The sequence below is a fragment of the Cynocephalus volans genome, chromosome 10, assembly GCF_027409185.1.
Source record: "Cynocephalus volans isolate mCynVol1 chromosome 10, mCynVol1.pri, whole genome shotgun sequence".
Classification (NCBI taxonomy): domain Eukaryota; kingdom Metazoa; phylum Chordata; class Mammalia; order Dermoptera; family Cynocephalidae; genus Cynocephalus; species Cynocephalus volans.
Genome location: NC_084469.1, coordinates 8,494,095 through 8,513,491, shown reverse-complemented (window position 1 = coordinate 8,513,491; position 19,397 = coordinate 8,494,095). Strand labels below are relative to the sequence as shown.

General features: G+C 54.1%; 1 protein-coding gene across 1 annotated transcript; it reads left to right on the top strand.

Annotated features, from left to right (window-relative positions):
- Window positions 1–7,333: 7,333 nt before the first annotated feature.
- On the top strand, window positions 7,334–19,393 carry SAMD14 (sterile alpha motif domain containing 14). The gene is made up of 9 exons (XM_063112976.1): window positions 7,334–7,376; window positions 14,620–14,786; window positions 15,260–15,548; window positions 16,264–16,351; window positions 16,451–16,525; window positions 16,632–16,791; window positions 18,038–18,157; window positions 18,261–18,416; window positions 19,238–19,393. The coding sequence occupies exons 1-9, from the start codon at window positions 7,334–7,336 to the stop codon at window positions 19,391–19,393; spliced, it is 1,254 nt and encodes a 417-aa protein (XP_062969046.1).
- Window positions 19,394–19,397: the final 4 nt, after the last annotated feature.

Here is a 19,397-nt window from a genome sequence, read left to right as displayed (position 1 = left end):
CTCTGCCACCACTCCCCCCATCAGCACCCATGCTTTTTGTCCATTCCTGGGCAGGGTTAGAATTTCCAGAGGGTTCGTTCAGCCTGATGCATTCCTTTTTCAAGGTCTCTGAAGGAATTCAGAGGATGGGCTAGATATGGCACGGTGAGCCCCAGGCCCCTCCCCTGACAAGTCCTCTAAACTCATGAGGGTACTCTCAAGAGGCACCCTGTATGAAGTCCACGAAGGACCTAAAGTTTCCTAGAGGTGGCAGCTGCGGATGGGAGGTGACATGTCAGGGCAGATTTGTCCCCAGTGTCCTAGAGAGTCTGTTCTATTCGCTCCTCTGGGGGTGGGCCTTAAATTGGTCCCAGGCCCCCCTGCTCTGCACCAGCAGGTTTGGTGGCTGGCTCACCTGCTCTAGCATTAATGGGTCTGAGGGTCTAGATGCCAGGGTTCCAGGGACAAGCTTTAGTGAAGTCCCGGAGAGGTGAGAGCCAGAGGTGGGCAGGGAGGGGAGAAGAGCTTATGGCAGTAGTCGGCAGCAGTCAGCAGCACCAGCCTTGCCTTTCCCTGCATGCTGGTGTACAAATGAGAGAGAAAACTGAAGCACAAGGCATTTGCGTTCAGTGCCTTGCCTTAGGCATTCTCACCTTCCCCTCCCTTTGCCGTAAGGAATGGAAGTCCCAACCTCTGGGCCCTTCAAGGTCACTTTGGTGGGTTCCTAACAACACCCTAGATGAGCTGCCTCTACCAGAACTCCCAGCGAGAGCTCCCGAGGCAACCTCTCCCTTAATTGCTCTGTCACGCAGGTCTCATTCATGTCAACACAAATTCTGTCTGGCTTCCCATAGCTACCGCTCCAAAGTGCCATTACAACACCTCAGGGCCACAAGGGACAGGTCCAATCCTGCCGCCCACCTGATGGTGGAAACCTGGAAACCTGGGGGTGGTGACCATGACTTTCAAGTTATTTCCTTCAAGTGGATCATCCTTGTAACACTCTGGAGGCCCTGGGGATGCTGAAGACAGATCCAGGTGGCTGAATCCCAAGATCAGAGACCGCCAAGCCACAATGTCACAGGTCATGGCTCCAGAGTTAGGGGTCACTGAGGCCCTGCTCAGAAAACCTAGCCAAGAAGTCCCAACAAGTGAAGTGGCTGGACCTTCCTTGGTGGGGAGGCAGACATGGGGGTTAGACATGGTGGTGAGGGCTTCTGACTGGGGCTAAGAATCCAGGGTAGGGTCTTGCTGCCCTCATCTGTCCAGTATACTAGGTAAGGGACCTGTACATTGTGTGTCCCAAAAGGTGGGCCAAGTAGCTCCCTCATCTTGAAGTGTGAGTGTGTTGTGTGGCTGGGGGTGTTGTGAATGGCTTTGCTGTGAGTTTCTCAGGCCTGAGATGTGCCACCTGTGGTATATGTCCATGTTTGGGGATGTGCCAAGTAGCTCATCACACATGGCAGGCCTGTGTGAAGCTTGTCACCTTAGACCCACCCTGTCACCTGCCCAATTCTTGAAAGTCTGAGCACATTTGCCACAACCCCAACATTTACCATGGGTGAGCGAGAGGGGAAGATGAGACTGGGGGTGGGGGGGGGTGTGGGCAGAGGGCTTGAATTTTATTCTATTAGCCATGAAAAAAAAACTACCAGAGGAGGGAGAGGCTCAGATTTGTGTTTTAGGAAGAACTCTGACCCCTCAGTGGAGAAAGGATGGCAGAGGGCAGCCTGAAGCCAGGGAGACCCCTCTGGAGGCTGCTGAGAGGTGATGGCAGTGGACATGAAGATTAAAGATCAAGTTGAGAGCTAGTGATTCAACTCTCAGAAGCTTAGGCCTCACTAGGAACTGGGGTTCTCCCAGATCCTATGGCCTAGCAGACACCCTCCCACAGATCCCTCCCCCTCAACATGGACCTTACATATCCATCATCTTCCCAACCCCTTGGGCTCTGCAGGGCCTATATAATCAATGCCCCGACTCCGGCCTACCACCCAGATCTCACCAGACGCCTGCAAACCACATCCTCTTTAAAGAACCCAGACACAGCCCCCACAGGCTGTCACCAGAGACATCACCCCCTTCCCACATCTCCACAATCTAGCCAGCACCCCATGGCTGCCAGCAGATTCTGAATACCTCCAGAGACCACCAAACTCCCCCAGATTGCTCGAATACTCTCAGCCCCTAAAGGCTATTAATTTTGTCCTCACCCACAGTCCCAAGATCATCCTGGCTTAATATGCCACTTCCCTCAGGCCCTCGGACTCCTAGAACTGCAGAGACTCCCGTGAGTTATCGGGGAACTCTCTGTCCCTACAGACTCCATGCTTCTCCACGTCTCCCCTGAGCTCTGGACCCCTTATCCAGCTTCACCACTTGCTCTAAAACAAACCACTTTCATTCTTCGAAGTCTGTTTTCTCTGAGGTTGAGGGCAATAAAAACACTCACCTTATGGGTTTATTGTGAGGGTGACATTAAATAATCTGAGAGAGTGCCTGGCACGTTCTAAGCCTTGCAGTATGGTTGATTCTTACATGATCTCCCCTGGCTGGCCTGCTACCACCTCCCGCTCACCAGGTCCAAGTCTGATCTCATCCACCCCCAACCCCACCCTGCTCCAGGGCTCCCCGCCTCAAGCCAAGTCATCCAGATCCCTTCTTCTCCGTCAACTTCCCATCCAGTCGGTCCTCAAATCCTGTCAATTTCTTCAGTTCTACATTCCTAATAGCTCTCGACTTGATCTTTAATCTTCATGTCCACTGCCATCATCTCTCAGCAGCCTCCTGAGGGGTGTCCCTGGCTTCAGGCTGCCCTCTGCCATCCTTTCTCCACTGAGGAGTCAGAGATCTTCCTCAAATACAAATCGAGCCCCTCCCTCCTCTGGTAATCTTTTTTCATGGCTAATAGAATAAAATGCAAGCCCCCTGCCGCACGCACCCCCAACCTGGTCTCGTCTTCCCCTCTCGCTCACCACCCCCCGACCCCCGAGCTCGGCTGGCACTTCTCCCCCCCCTGGCCTGGCCACACACGGTCCCTCCCTCCGGCGCAGAAGTGTCTTCTGTGAGCCGGGACTCCCAGCACCCGGGCTTGGGAGGGTTTCCCCACTCGTCTGTCCCTCTGACTACACCGCGATCCCCCGAAGGCCTGGACCGGGGGTTCAGTTCCCCGGGGTCCCCTCCAGCCTCGGCGCCCCGGCATCTCGGTGGGTGTTTGTTTAACGAATGAATGAATCAGGAGCCCTCGCAGACCTTGCAGAGGTGGCGGAAGCCCCGTGGGTCCCAAGGCGAGACCGCCTCCCCGGCCGCTCCCACCCGCGCAGACTCGGGTGCGCGGCGGCTCCGCAGGCCGAGAAGTAGCGGCAACTCGGATCCCCTGGCCCGGCCGCGGCGCCGGCCGCCTCCTCCCGCGCCGGCCTCCCGCCCTCCCTCCCGCTCTTTGTCTCCTGCGCCCCCCGCACCGCCCGCTTCCCGGGGGACCCCCGCGGACCCCGGCGTGACGCGGCGCCGCGCGCGGAGGCCGGCCCGGCGGGGGCGGGGCGGGGGTGGCGCGCTCGCCCTGTCACACTCACTCACACACACGCACACGCACACGCACGCACACACGGAGCATCCTGCCGTCAGGTCTCCCGGCCCAGCCCCGCCCGCGCCGCCTGCGTCCTGCAACCCTTCTCCCGGTCTCCCTCCTCTCCCTCCACCCCATTCCTCCAGCTCCGGGACCCTGCCCCCAACCCCGGGATGGAGCGGCTCGAGCCTGCCCGGAGCCCCCCGCGGCCGGGGTGACGGTCCCTCTCCCGCCCGGCCCCCGCCTCGAGCGCCATGGGCCTGAGGGGCTCCCGAGGCGCCGGACGCTGAAGATGACCGACGCTGGAGGTGAGGGGCCGGGTCCCCTGGGGTGAACTGGGAAGCGGGGCTGGGGGCCGCTCAGGCTCGCGACGGGACCCCGCGTGGGGTTGGACGGGGCCAAGCGACAAGGGCCTTTCTTCCCCTGTCCCTATAGGGGACCTCACGGGGCTGGGGTGCTGGGTTGTCAGGGGAGGTGGCAGAGATAGGATTTGTGTCCCTAATCCCCTCCCTCCTGCCCGACGCCAGGAGAAATTAATAAAAAACTGGGGTGGGGGAAGGAGGAGAGGGCTTAACTCCTTCTTGTCCGGCGCGGAGTTGCACTGATGAATTGGAGAGAAACGAGCCACCTGGCTCTGGGTGGGGAGAGGGTTCCTAGGAGTGGAAGGTGCCCTGTCCCCCACTCCACCCGCACCCCATCTCCAGCAGCGCTTTGAGGGGGTGTCCGGCTCCTGCAGACTGCCCCCAGCCTGGGACCAGTGGAAGACTGGCCGGTGGGGAGGGGGCACCGCCTCTCTCTCCACAGCTGCCTCCCCACCCCCAGCCTCCTCTCCTGGGGGCCGTTTCTTCTGGGCCTTTCCCACTTGCACGTCTCTCTCTTTCTCCTCTTCCAGGGCCCCCTTCCTCTGGCCCGCCTGGCAGTGGTTCTTCCTTCCCTCTTCTTTCTCTTCACACCCCACCCTTGGTCCTCACTCACAGAGGGCAGCTGGAGCCCTCTGTCCCCTCTGCTGCTTTCCTTGGCCCCTCTCTGTCTGATCCCTTTCTGCTCTTTCTTCTCAGCAGCCCTGTGGACTCTCCACCAATCCCTAGTGCGTGTCCACACTGTGTTTGTTCCTACTCCTCAATCCCTTTCCTCTCCCCAGGGCTTATGCACCCTTTGTTTCTCTTCATCCTTTTGGTCTGTGCAAGTGTGGAGCTCACCTGCCTCCCTTTCTCCCAGAGAAGGGTCAAAGGTCACCGATATTCCTCTTCCAGGAATTGGAAGCCTTGAGGGAAAGAGTGGTCTGATAGCACAAGAGGGTATGGAGAGAAACAGGTCCATTCCACCCTTGTGCAGTTACCTGGGTGTGTGTGTGTGTGTCTGTGTGTGTGTGTGTGTGTAGGAGTGGGAGTGGGGGGTGGGATTCAGTGTCTAATTGTCCAAGGCTCAGTTTTGAAAGGAAAGGGTTGAGTGGGAGGGGCCTTGTGACCTCCTGGATATACTACTTCCCCAGAGTCCCCAATGGGACAGTGTAGGGTGGGTCCACCAGGGAGTTAGTTGGTGAAGGAGGGAACGAAAGCAGTTTGTACTGAATCAAGATGGACTGAGCGTGGGTGTGAGCTGAAAACTCCAGCCTACCAGAGGTTGCCTGGAAGACGACTCCATCCACAAAAGGATCTTGACCCTGGACGGGGGCCTTAAATAGAGAACAAATGCGGTTTCCATTCTCAGTAGTCCCTCAGAGGGCCTCCATTCTGGAGAGGCAGTTTATATCTTCAGAGAGTCCCTAGTGTGATGGGGGAATGCATGGCCCCTCCTCAGAGCGCTCTCATCTGATGTGGGGGAGATAAGACCCATTTAGGGATTTGATGAAGTGTGAAGAATTTCCCATTTCCATTAGTTGGAGAAGGGTGGATTTAGAAATTATGTAGGCACATGGGGAGGAGGGAGGGCTACCTAGGACAGCTTTCTGGAGAAGGTGGCAGCTCGGTCCTAGTCAGATAAGGCTTTGAGATTGAATGAGGGAGTTTGGTTCATTCTTAGGGGTGGCCTCCCTTCCTATCTGGCCACTCAAGAAGGGGAGAAAGGTTCTAGATCTTTGCTACTAGCTCTCAGAATTCAAAACTGGCAGGACAGTTCTTGGAGGGCTCAAGTCCCTGACCCCTTCCCACACCTTATTTCCTGCTTTCAGCCCCAGGCAGCCATGGAATCTGGGGGTAGAGGTGGTTTTGATGCTTTTTCCAGTCTTAGCCAGTATGGACCACTTTCCTTTTTTCTACCCTTATCCCTTCCCTCAGCAGTGTCCTTTCCTCATGAGCACCCCCCAAAACTCAGATCATCACCCAACATAGGGCTGAGGGGCAGGAGACACCAGGGTCAAGGCTAAGTTCTGCCTCTCATCCTCTGCATCTCAGTAAACTTCACCTCTGTAAAGTGGAGCTACTATTCCCAAACCTGGCCAGATCACAATGAGATGATGTCTGTGTAATAACAGAAAAGTTGAAAAAGACCCCAGCAGGCATGCGGCCTATCTTTCCTACACCTATCAAATGTGTGGTCTAGCCCAGTGCCTAACCCTTCTCCTGGAGACCTGAGTGTTAGAAGTAATTGGAGATCATGTCTCAACCACGCAGTGTCCCCACTGCCCTAAACCATCAATGGCCCCTGAGTTTCCTCACTCTCCCCTGGGCTTCTCGGGGCTGTGGGAATCCTCTATCTGCTAGGAAACCTACCCAAATTGTTTCAGCTGCGTACATCCTGCTTTTCTCCCTTCTTGCTTCCCCCACCCCACCAAAAACCAAAAAAAAAAAAAAAAAAAAAAAAAACCCACAAGAATCCTACCCATCCACACTCTTCCTGGAACATACATGATGCTTCAGAAAGATCTGGCTGTCCACTGTTCTGCTGTGAGTACTCTTCATACCCTCCTACATCTGTGAGTCTGTCAAGAACTGTGAGAACTGTGAGTTCATCTAGAACAGTGGCCCTGCTGATAGTGCCAGCTTCCTGAACAGCTCATGTTCAGAAAGGCAGGTGGTAGGGCATCAGTGATGGGGTGGGGGCGGGGAGGAGGCAGTACTGGATGATGGATGGAGAGTTGATGAATGCAAAGATGGGTGGCTGGATGGATGGCAGTAGATGAATGGATGCAGGGTGGATGTTGGATGGATGGATGGATAGATGAATGGGTAGATAGGTGGATAGATGGATGAATGAGCGGATGGACGAGAGGGCAGGTAATGGAAGGATAAGTAGGTAGGTAGGTAAGATGGATGGAAGATCCTGGGTCTGGTCCTGACTTTGCCATTAACTTGCTATGTGATCTTGGACCAGTCACTCCCCCATCTGTTTCATTTGGAAAATGAGACGATTGGATTTAACAATCTTCAGAACTTCTCCCAGATTTGATGGTGGACAGTTTGTGATGATTGAAAGCTTTTAGGGATGCTAAAGAGGGAAAGGCCCGAGACAGTGAAGGGAAGAAGTTCAGTGACCCCCGTGAAGGCACAGCAAATCAGCTGGGACCGAAACCGCAAGGCTCAGCCTGTGTCCATGCCCTGGATTTGCTTCTGCCCTTACCCTGCTGCTTTTGCCTCCTGCCTCCTGCCCCACCGCCCACAGTCTGGGGTATGATTCAGATGACTTCTCTTTTGGGGGGCTGGAGGAAGAGTTCTAAGGGAAGGTGAAGGGCTGGTGGGCCAGGAGTGGGTAGCCATTGGCATCTCCCCTGCCTTGACCAACCTGAATCTCTTATCCAGGATCTCTTTCTCTTTCTCTCTCTCCCCTTGTCCTCTCCAGCTATCTTGAGTCATGGCTTCTTCAAAGCTCCGAGATCCCGCGGATGAGGTTTTTGGTAAGTTCTGTGTGGCTCTATCTCTAGCCAATAGACACAGCCATACAGCATTTCCTTCCAAGGCCAGTGGGCATTGAGAAGGGACAGTGGTCCCTGGGGCTTGTGTGTGTGTGTGTGTGTGTGTGTGTGTGTGTGTGTGTGTGTGTGTGTGTGTGTGTGTGTGTGTGTGTCGTGGTCTGACTCCTTGTCACCACTCTCCTAAAGAACATGCCAGTTACAACAATGACAGTAAGTGTCCCCATTGATTAAGTGCTTATCTTATGCCAGGTACTAGGGTAAGCACCCACATCTCACATGTACCGTATCATTTAATCCTCACGACAATGCTAAGAAGGAAGCCCACTCTACAGATAAGGAACATAGGGTGCAGAGTGCTGAAGTGACTTGCTGTAAAGATCACATAGCAAATTAGCAGCAGAGCTGGGACTATAACTCCAGATTGGCTGACTCCCTGCTCTTTTTTTTTTAAAAGATGACCGGTAAGGGGATCTTATCCCTTGACTTGGTGTTGTCAGCACCACGCTCTGCCAAGTGAGCCAACCGGCCATCCCTATATAGGGATCCAAACCCGTGGCCTTGGTATTATCAGCACCACACTCTCCCGAGTGAGGCATGGGCCGGCCCCATGACTCCCTGCTCTTAATCACTGTGCTGTACACTTGTATACTACAGCCCAGATGACACACATTACCTCCAAGTCACTAAGTGTGTGGGACCTCACCCTGCTGGGATGTGCACTGAAATCAAATGTATAAGGCAGACACAGCCTCAGTACCCCAGGCGGGCCCCCCTACCTGGTCTGCATACCCATGTCCTCAGCACACACTGGGGTGCTCACACATGCTCACACCATCACCTACCCCCTGCAGTCTTCTGTTGTATGGATTGGAGAAAGAGACCACCCTGGCAGGGCAGAGTTCCCAGCATGCAATGCAGTGGGGTGAAAGGCTCTTTCCCAGCTAGATTTGGGTGAGGAGTCAGCTAAGGAATGTGGAGGGAGAGGTGACGATAGAGGAGAAGCCGCCTGAAGGCTGCCGATGTTACAGCCTGGAGGGGCGCATATACATGGAAGGCCACACGGCTCCCAGCTTCTCCCCACCCCCTTCCTCCCTCTCTTCCTCCCCTGCCACTGCTACTTGCCTTGGCAATGCTGCTTCCCACCCCAGCCTCTCTGGGGTACCCCAGCCTTTAACTGCATTGGAGGGCCTCAGTCTCTGAGTCTCTTTCTTCACACAGGCCAGCCTAACCACTGTCCCAATAGAGGTGAACTCTCCCTTCCCTGGGCTTTTCTGCCTCCACTGCCCCTACCTCCCTGCCCTCTCCTCCCTATCCAAACCCTTTGTGTTTTCCTCCTCACTGCGGACATAGCTGGACCCTACCTCTCTGGATTCCTGGTGCAAAAGCCAATTAAATATTCATGATTCCCACTGCTCAGGGCCTGAGAGAGAGAAGGAGAGAGTTAGGTGGGGAAAGAGGAAAGGGAGGGAGCAGAGAAGAGGGAAGAGATGGAAGGAGCAGGTGAGAGAGCCTATAGAGCAAGGACCTGGAGAGGGTGGCTCTACCTTGCATCAAAGCCCCCAAGTCCCTTAGGAGTTCCTTTCCTCCCCAGACCCTCCAATGTGAGAGGACCATGGTGCTGATGAGTCCTCTGGTGCGGGTTGGCTGGGCACCAGCCGAGTGCCAGACTGGAGAGGAGGCAAGAGTACCACTCCCAGGAGCCCAGGACACAGCCCCTAACTCCCTCTGCATCCTAGACCAAACCTCTCCTCTCTGAGCCCTTGTTTCCCGACCCATAAAATGAGGAGTTGTACCCAAAAGTCACTCCCATCTCTGCTTCAGAGGCTGTAGCATGCTTGTTGGTTACCAGCAGAGCCAGACTGCCTGTCTTTAATTCTGGCCAGGTCTTCACCAGCTCTATGTCCTTGGCCAAATTAAGGCTGCCCTGGGGATTCCTGTAGTCCCTTCCTTGTAGGGTTGTGGGAAGGATTAAAGGAGCTAGTAATTGTAAAGCACTTAGAACAGTGCCTAGCACAGTAAGAGCACAATAAGTATTAGCTGTTGTTATTCTGTGGTTCAGTCCTCAATCCTTGCTGCTTCCAGGCAGTGCCTGGAGACTCCATGTCAGGGGGATGGGAACAGAGGTCTCCCTCCCCCAGCTCCACCCCAGGGGCTAGGAACGTCAGAAGTGAAGCTGGGCAGCTGAGGGACTGGAAGAGTAGCATCAAGCCTGGGGTCCAAGACAGCAGTTCTTTGACAGTACCTCTCCCCTCTCCAAGCCACCGACTACTCCCCTTGGACAACTGCAACAGCCTGTGTCCACCCTCTCCCTTCAACCGATCATTCCTATCTCCATGCAGGCTGCACTGGCCCCCTGACTGCTCCTCAGACACACTAAACCCAAGCCTGCACAGTTCCTGCTCCTTAGAAAGCTTTCTTGTGTTTTCTTTTTTTACTTAAATTTTTTTTTTTTTTTGGCTGGCTGACACGTGAATCTGAACCCTTGACCTTGGTGTTATCAACACCATGCTCTAACCAACTGAGCTAACCAGCCAACGTTTTTCTTGTTCTTTCTACAAACTTGGCTCTTGATTGTCACCCAGACCTCTGGCTGCTCAATCTAAAGTAGTAGCCCCCCAGTCACTCTCTGCCTCTTCGTCCATTTGACAAATATTTATAGAGCTCCTAATAGGTGCCAGACGCTGTTCTAGGCTCTCAGGGGACAGCAGTGAACAAGCCAGACAAAGTCATTGTCTTTGTGGAGCTTGAATTGTAGTGCAGGAGCACAGATAATAAAAGACCACGTAAATAAACAAGGCACATATTACATAGTGAAGAGTGCTGTGCAAAGAATTAAAATGTGGGATGTGACGGAACATGGGCATGTGCTTGTACGTGACTCACGTCAGTTCCTGCACTGGCACATGGAAGGGTGATTTTGCTTCAACCCCAACTCAGCACCTGCTCCCTGCCAGGCACTGCACCAGGGGCTCATGATACACGGTGGATGGGGAAGGGCTTCACCCTGTGCAGGGTGCAGACAGGCACGGGAGGCAGTCATTCCCGACCACATCATAGTGCAGAGGCCTGAAGAGGTGCTGTTGTCCAAAGCAGGAGAGGAGGTGATGTGTTAGAAATGATTAGCCTGGCAAAAGAGGGGTGGAGAGTGATGGACAGAGAGAGCAGCAGGAGCACAGGGATGGAGGTGGGAAACAAGGTGCAGTCTGGTGTCTATCTAGGTCTCTATCAGGTGTCAGGATAAGCAGTTCAGTATGGCTCCCACCAATACCGTCAACAGGGAGTGCCTGTTGAGCTCTTACTAAGTCACAGGCATTATGGTGAAGCACTTGATATGGTTCATCTTGTGTAACACTCACAACAACCCTACAAGGAAGATACTGCTATTATGTTCCCATTTTACAGATGAGGAAGCAGATACCTAAATGTAAGTAACTCGCCCAGGCTTGCCCAGCCAGCAAGTGGCAGAACTGGATTGGGCCTGTGCCATCTGGCTCCAGAGCCAATGCTCTTAACCACACTGCAAGATATGAGCAGGTAGGAGGAGGAGCCTATGGGAATCCCAGAAAGGGTAGGCTGGTCCCCTCAGGCCTTGAATGGAGAGCGGAAGAGTGTGGACTTTATGTTGTTGGCTTTGGGACTCTCCCACCCCCCAAGAGATTTTTTAAAGCAGGAGAGTACAGGACATGGTCAGAAATGTGCTTTAGGATGTTTCTCCCAGCCTGTGGAAGGTGTGGGGAGGGAGCCAGATGGGAGGCAGGGAGTGAAGGAAGGATAGATGCTGAGGCCATGTTCTGGGATGGTGGGGCTAGGAGGTGGGGGCAGCTGGAGAAGGTCTGAGCTAAGGCAGTTCAGTCTGGAGGGAGAGGGGAAGCCAGTTCCTATGGTGTGAAGAAGGCTAATCACAGAACTTTATTCTTTCACTACAATAGTATGTACTGAGCACCCACTGTGTGCCAGGCACTGCTCTATGCCTGTGATAGAGCAGTGAACAAAACAGAGAAAAGTCTGTCCCCATGGAGCTGACATTCTAATGGGTGGAAAGAGACAATAAACTACATGAGTATAATATACAGTATGCCAGAGTGATAAATGATATAGAAAAACATAGGAGTGGGGATTTGGAATGGTGGGGGGTGTATTATAAGTTGAGTGGTGGGGGAGGGCCTCAATGAGAGAAAAGCAAAGACCTACAGGAGGTGAGGGAGAACCATGCAGAAATCCACAGCAAGAGCCTTGAAGGAAGAGGGAAGAGGACGTGCAAAGGTCCTGAGGGGAAGGAGGGGCCTGTGTGAGCAGGAGCCAGGAGCCAGGAGCTGGGAGCCAGGAGCCAGGTGCTGGAGTGGAGGGAGAGACGTAGAAGCTCAGAGAGGTAAGGGGAACACAGTCTGAGTCTGGAAGGCAACTGGGAAAACTTTGGCTCTTACTCTGCATGAAATGGAAGTCACCGGAGGGTTCTGAGCAGAGGAGTGACACGAGCTGACATGTTTTGTTAGGATCACTCTGGCTGCTGCATTGAAAATAGACTGTAAACAGGAAAGGGAGGAGAAAGACCAGCTAGGGGGCTTTTTGTAACAGTTGAGGCAAGAGACGATGGTGACCAAGACCAGGGCAGTTGTGAGAAGTTGTCCCTCTCCACTTCCCTCCCCCACCGCCTCTCTCTCTCCTTTCCATATGTATGCATGTACCTGAGTGTGTATATACACTCACACTCACAAACAACATTTTATTGTGGAAAATCTCAAATGTGTTCAAATGTAGAGAGAGTAGCACAGTGTGCTCCATCATGTGCTCATGTACTTGTCACCAGCCTCAGCGATTACCGACTCACGGCCAGTCTTGTTTCCTAGACAGTGGTTCAGCACTTAACAATGGGGATACGTTCTGAACAGTGCATCATTACGCGATTTTGTTGTATGGACATCATAGAGTGTACTTACACTTACCTAGATGGTACAGCCTACTACACGCCCCCAGCCCCATTATAATCTCATGGGACTACTGTCCTATACGCGGTCCTTGGTTGACCAAAACGTCGTTATGCGGTCTTTGACGGTATATCTCCTTCCACTCTCCACCTCTATTACTCTGGATTATTTTGAACCTGATCCAAAGCGTCTATCACTTCATCATAAATATTTCAGTATGTCTAGATATATTTTGAAAGTAGAACCAACAGGAATTGTGGACAGATCGGTTTGTAGGATGGGAGGGAAACAAATCAAGGAAGACTCCAGGCGTCTGGCCCCAGCAGCTGGAAGGATGGAGCTGCCATTTACCAAGACGGGAAGGAAAACTGGGAGGAGCAGCCTGTGGGGTGGGAGAGTCAGGAGTTCAGTTATTACAGTTTATGTAAGTTGAAGATGCCCATTGGACATCCAATTTGAGGTGTTGTTTTAGTCTGTTTTGTGTTGCTATAACAGAAATACCTGAGACTGGGTAATTTATAAAGGAAAGAGGTTTATTTGGCTTACGATTCTGGGACAGCTGCATCTGGCACGGGCCTCAGGCTGCTTCTACTCATGGTGGAAAGTGGCAGGCAGCCAGCGGGTACAAGCAGATCACATGGCGAGAGGAAGCAAGAGACAGAGAGGAGGTGCCAGGGTCTTTTTAAGCAACGAGCTGAGCTCTCGTGGGAACTAATAGAGCGAGAACTCACTCATTAATCCCCCCTCCCCCAGGGAGAGCATTAATCCATTCATGAGGGATCCGCCCCCATGACTCAATCAGTTTCCAACACTGCCACATTGGAGATCAAATTTCCACATGAGTTTTTGGAGGGGACAAAACATCCAGACTCCACCAGGTGTCAAGCAGACAGTTGGACACATGAATTAGCAACTAGGTCTGGGGCCGGAGAAGGGTAGGTCGGAGCTGTCTGACTTGGGTAACTTGGGTAGACAATGGGGTCTTTCACTGAGTCAGGGAAGAGAGCAGAAGCAAGTTTGAGGCAAGGTAATGGGTTCATATTGATGGTTGAGTTTGAGGTGCCTGGGGGCCTTTGACGTGGCAAGTTCCCTGGAAGGTGCCTGAGTGCCCAGGCTTGGAATTCAAGGGAGGGGTCAGGGCTGGAACTAGACATAGGTGGTAGTTAAGCCAGGAGAGCAAGTGGGGTGGCTTAGTGGGTGTCTGCAGATAAGAGAGCAGAGCAGACAAGGCAAGGTAGGCACAAATGATGGAATGGGTGTCCCCAAGATCACGGGGGGTGGACTGGGGAAGAAAGATCTTGACCCTTCCAGAGCCTGGGAAAAATCTTTTCTGTTTGGAGACCTCAGTGCAAAGCTCAGGGCCAGTACAGAGTGAGGGCTTCATTCCCAGGTGGAGCACATGAAATGTACGGCTGTGAGCAATAAGGGTTTTTACGCATGCACTATTGAGTTTGTCTGCTCTTCCTCTGTGTCCTTATGCAGGACCTAGCATTGGGCCACAGACTCCAGGACAGGAGAAATAGTCTTCAGGGGACTGTGGGACTTTCCTTCCTGCCACTGCCACTGGCTTGTGGAGGTCCCTCTGGGCCACTTCAACTGCGAGCCCTTTAGATGCTCAGCAGTGTTCCCTCTGAGTGTGACCCTGAGCGTGGCACAGCAAGCCAGTGTCTCCATTTGGGTCAGTCTCTGGAATCAGACTAGCCAGGCTCAAATCCTGGACTATTGCTAGCTGGTGGCTTTAGTCAAGTGACTTAACATCTCTGAGCTTCCGTTTGCTCAACTGTAAAATGTGCGTAATAGCTGTGCTGACCCCACCCATTTGTTCTAAGTAACATATGTACATCATCTGGTGCTAGTATGTGCTTCTTAAATGGTAGTCATTATTAGCATGATCTCTCCAGCCTCATCCCCCAGCCCTTCTCTCCACAAAGCTATCGTCCAACTGTCCCTAGAGGGGCTACCCCTTGCTTCCCTAGTATTACATATGCCAGTCTCACCAACCTCATCTCTTGTAAACTCCCACCCAGTCCTGACCCCGCTCTGGTGTTTCCTCCTCTGACCCATCCAAACAGGGTTGTCCTGTCTTCCTCTGTGCCCACATGAAGCTTCATCACACTGTGCTATATTTATGTGGGGACATGTCTGGCTGCCCCGAAACTGTGAGAGTCCCTGTTTTTCATCTCGTCTGTACTCCCAGTGCCTGGCACTTGGAAACACTGGTTGAATGTTGGGCTGTGAGGTGGGCCTCTGGGCTGGTCGTCTCATGGATCTGGTCTCTGCCCCTTCCACCCCTTTCGCAGACCTGGACTTGGCTGTGCCAGAGACCACCAGACTGGACAGCAGTTTACACAAAGCCAGGGCCCAACTGCTGGCCAAGGGCCGGAGACACCGGCCCTCTCGCTCCAGGCTTCGGGACAGTGCCAGCTCCGCTGAGGATGGTGAAGGCTCTGATGGGCCCGGAGGCAAGGTTGGGGCAACCCACACAAACACATCCACCACCTACCCTTCTTACTGTTGTATAATCCCTCCTCAATGCTCTTCCAGGGCAACTGCACCCCAGACGTCTAACACACTAATGCTAACAAACTTTAGCTCCGCTTCACTTCTGGTTCATTTCATCCTTTTAAAGAAGGTATTATTAACCCCATCTCACAGATGAGGTCACAGAGACCCCGAGAGGTTCAGTAACAAAGTCAGACAGTAAGTGAAGGAGGTGGAATTCAACCCCAGCCCATGTGGCTCAAAGCTCTCCTTTCCTAGTCTCACTGCCCAGCCACCCCTCGGCCCCAGGGCACGAAGAAACCCTCCCGTCAGGCTCCAGAAAGACCCAGGAGTCCGGGCTCCCCACCTAGGCGGCTCCGTGCAGTTTATAGGGTGAAAGTCTCCCAGGCCCTCCGGGAAGGGAAGAGGATTCTCGGTGAGTGGCTGCCCTTCCCCCAGGTGACCGATGGCTGCGGGAGCCCCCTGCACCGGCTGCGCTCGCCTTTGCACTCGAGCCCCGGGTCCCCGGCCGGGGGGTCTTTCTGCCTAGAGCCTCCAGGGTTGCGGCGCAGCCTGGACGAGGACGAGCCGCCGCCCTCGCCGCTCACACGCTACCGGCCCCTGCACAACGCCGCCTCGCACGAGGGCCTGGCCGCCGCCTCCTGCTCGCCGCCGCGCTCCGCGCCCTCCTCCGACAGCTCGCCCAGCTTCGTGCGCCGCCACCCGCGCGCAGAGCCACACAGCGAAGGTGAGCGCGGCCCGGCGCGGCGCCCCCTGCTGGTGCGCACCGGGACCACAGCGGCCCCTCCCGACCCCCGCGCGCACACAAACCAAGGCACAGGTGGCACGGGGGAGCCTGGGGAGGTGGGGAGTAAACGCCACGGTTCATTCATTCATTTACCGAGAGCTTACTGCTCGGCTCTGGGACACACAAGTGAACAAACAGATGTAGTCCTTGTCCTTACGGGGCTTGTAGTTTAGGGGAAAAACAAATAAAACAAATCAACCCTTAATTATTTGTATAGTTGCAGAGTAGTAAGTGCTCTGCAGGAAATGTGCACGATAGCGGACACCATTTAACAGGGTGCCTGACCTACTTGGGAGCGTCCTGGAAGGCTTCTCTGAGAAAGTGACATTTGAGCAACGATTAGAAGGCTGTTTAAAAGTTGGCCATGATAAAATTAACAGTAAATGTAGCGGTCTCTACCTTTTCAGAGTGTTTCACAGTTTGTAAAAGGCTTTCATGAACATCCCATTAGGTCCTGTGAAATAGGCAGGTGTCATTTGAAATGAAGGAAGCTTAGAGAGGTAAAGTAACTGATCGTAGGTCACACAGCTAGTGAAAGGCACCAGAACTAGGTTGCCTGATTCTAAGTCAAGAGAATTTCTACCACTCCACACTGCAGCCAAAGAAGGCAGGCAAGCCACCACACAGGCTATTTCTTTCCCTCTCTCCTCCAAAGATGACAGCCGGGATGCCAGCCCTCCTGAGCCTGCCAGCCCCACCACTGGCCTGGATAAGAAGACTCGCCGAAAGTTCTTGGACCTGGGGTGAGTGGAGGAGGGGCCAGAACATAGGGCTTGGAGCTGTCAGGGTAAGGGGTAGCACACCAGGCAGCACTGCCCTACTGCCCCCTACCCTCCCCACAGGGTCACCCTGCGCCGAGCATCCACTGGCAAGAGCCGGAAAGAGAAGGGCAGCAACCGCCTGTCTATGGGAAGCAGGTAAGAGGTGCCCACAGTGCCCCACCAGCGGCTCCTGTCCATGGTTCTCTGTGGGCCCTGGCCCTCCCCTCTGTGCCCACACCCATACTGGACGCTCTTTCCACAGGGAGTCGGTGGAGGGGTCCGGCAGGTCAGGGGGGTCCCCGTTCCTGCCCTTTTCCTGGTTCACAGACAGCGGCAAGGGCTCTGCGTCCTCGGGCAGCACCACCTCCCCCACCTGCTCCCCTAAACATGAGGGCTTCAGCCCTAAGAAGTCAGCTTCCCAGGTAAGTCCATGACTTTCTTGCCCCCAAACTGGCCCCCAGACTCAGGTAACATAACGGCACACTTCACCCTGGCTGGGATTCAAGCATCCTTGGAGTCCATGTGTCCATTCCTGGAGCCTCTCAGTGATCCATTACTTCATCCATTCTCCGAGTTTACTCATGCACTCATTCATATTCTGAGTAGTTCATTTGCAGATTCATTCATTGCTTCATCCGTTCAACACACAGCACTGAACACTGTGATTCCCCCACTATGCACTCAGCCTGAGGCCTGCTCCATTCCTGCTCACTACTCAGCCTGGCTCAGTTCTAACCCCACGTCCTGTGTTAGGAGCCGGGCCATCTGTTTGGAAGGGTGAGGCTTGGGGGATATAGAGATGATGGGACCCCAACCTAGTGTTCTGAGAGCTCCCAACCCTGTGAGAGATGTGAGACCAAGTGACAAGCAACACGAGCATCTGCTTTTGTTCATGGCACTCTATAGTTTACAAAAGCCCAAACACGTGTTTTTGGCTTTACTCTCACAGAGGCTTAGTGAAGTAGGGAAGGCAGGCATGCTCGTCCCCATTGTGCAGATGAGCAAATGAAGGCCTAGAGAGAAGGGGACTCACATAGATTTAGTAGCAAAACTCTGACCCTCAGCCCGATGCTTGTTCTTTGGTTCTATTCGTTATGTGCGGCTGGGGCAGAGGAGAAAATCAGAAAGCTGTGAATTCCTGGGAGTCCCTTCCAAATGGTACTTCCTTCCCTCCATCCCTTCCTTTCTTCTGTTCCTTGTGCTGGGCCCTGGAGATACCGTGGTGAACAAGACAAAGCCCAGGCCCTCATAGAGCTCATAGTCCAGTGAGAACAAAGATCTCTAATCAGGCACTTACAAGCCAGGGTTCTAGAGGCCAGGTGAGAGGCACCTGGCCCAGCATGAAGGAATCCTGTAGGCTGCCTGTAGGAAGTGACACCTAGCCTGAGACCTCCTCCATTCCTGCTAACTATTCTGCCTGGATTAGTTCTAGCCCTATGTCCTCCAGATGGCTGCTTGCCTTCCCAGAGGACTTAGTCCTGATGCCCCAATGAGTCACCATGTCCTGTGGTCCACCCAGCTCTTGGCTCATATACAGGGGGCAGTGAGCAACTCCTGATGCCTAGTCTAAGACTTCAAATCCATTCAGACAGGAGTGATGGGTTGGGGGGTGGCCTTGAGCTTGGGTGTGAACTCTCTCCTCAGCAGTATGCATCCCTTCCTGTCTAGGAATCCACCCTGAGTGATGACTCCACGCCCCCCAACAGCAGCCCCAAGATCCCAACTGGTCCCCGGCAGGAGGCCAAGTGTTCCTACCCCTACCACACGCTGTCCCAGTCTTCAGATGAGGTGAGCAAGGCCAGCCCATAGTGTCTGCTGGAGTCCTGACCTCTGCCAGGTGTTCAGGCCACAGGCCAAGCCTACCCCTCACCCTCCCTGGTCTCTGCCCCAGTTCCTGGATGAGCCCCTCCCCACTGTGCAACACTGGACCAGTCAGCAGGTGGGCCAGTGGCTGCACAGCCTCAACCTGGAGCAATATGCGCCTGAGTTTGCTGCACGGCAAGTGGACGGGCCGCAGCTACTGCAGCTGGATGGGAGCAAACTGAAGGTGGGTCAGAGGAGAAGGGCCATGACCAGCCTGACCTTGAGGCTACATTCAAGGAATTGGAGCCCCACATCCTGGCCTTTGACCTTCAGCCTGACCTCCTGGGCCAACCTTTATGGCCACTGCCCTGACCTCTGACCTCTAGGCATGGTCCTTGGTGTAGTCTCTGTGCTCCAGCATGAGTCCTATTCGGACTTGAAACTCAAGCCCAATACTTGTTTGGTCAAGCTCCAGCCCAAATCTCCAGGCCTACCCTGCCTTCTAGGAGTCAGCTGGCCCCTGACACTTATGAGTTGCCTGGTGTCATGAGAAGCCAGGCCTCTCCATTTTTCAGCTCTGCCTGATTCTGTCTTGGAGGCTTATGGTAGTGGTGGTGGTCGGGGGGTGGCCTCTGATCTCTGTACTGGGAAGTTCCTGGCCTGTCTCCTGTTCTCCGCTGAGTTTTTTGGGGAAGGAGTGGTGAGGGGTGGTGAGGAAGTCTGGCAGTGGGGAGGGGCCTTGGCCACTGACTAGCTGTGTGACCTTGGGCAAATCACTCCCCATCTCTGGGCCTCAGGAACTTGGGCAGGATCATGCTAAGGCTGAAATCCTGAGTGAAGGAATGGGAGCCAAGGTTTGGGGGTTGGGGGTGGCCAAAGTGCCTGGTACCCTCAACCCTTGTCTCCCCCATTCTGAATCTTCCACTGGCAAGTCATAGAGTGGGAGGTGGAGGATAGGCTGCAGGGAGGCTCCCAGAGCTCCACAGAGAGCACACCAGGGGCTGGGGTTGGCCAGGACCAGGAATGATCCAGGATTCTTTCCCTCACCCTTGGATTCCTCCCCAGAGCCTGGGGCTCAGCAACTCGCATGACCGGGCGCTAGTGAAGCGGAAGCTGAAGGAGCTGGCAGTGGCTGCCGAGAAAGAGCGCAAGGCCCAGGAGAAGGCTGCACGGCAGCGAGAGAAGCTCCGGCGCAGGGAGCAGGAGGCCAAGAAGACCTAGGAGA

Excerpts from the sequence above, each read along its gene's own strand:
- SAMD14 (XM_063112976.1), top strand. The coding sequence starts at position 7,334 with ATGGCTTCTTCAAAGCTCCGAGATCCCGCGGATGAGGTTTTTG. Across the intron at positions 16,352-16,450 it reads CGAAAGTTCTTGGACCTGGG|GGTCACCCTGCGCCGAGCAT; the intron begins GTGAGTGGAGGA and ends CCCTCCCCACAG. Across the intron at positions 18,417-19,237 it reads TGGATGGGAGCAAACTGAAG|AGCCTGGGGCTCAGCAACTC; the intron begins GTGGGTCAGAGG and ends ATTCCTCCCCAG.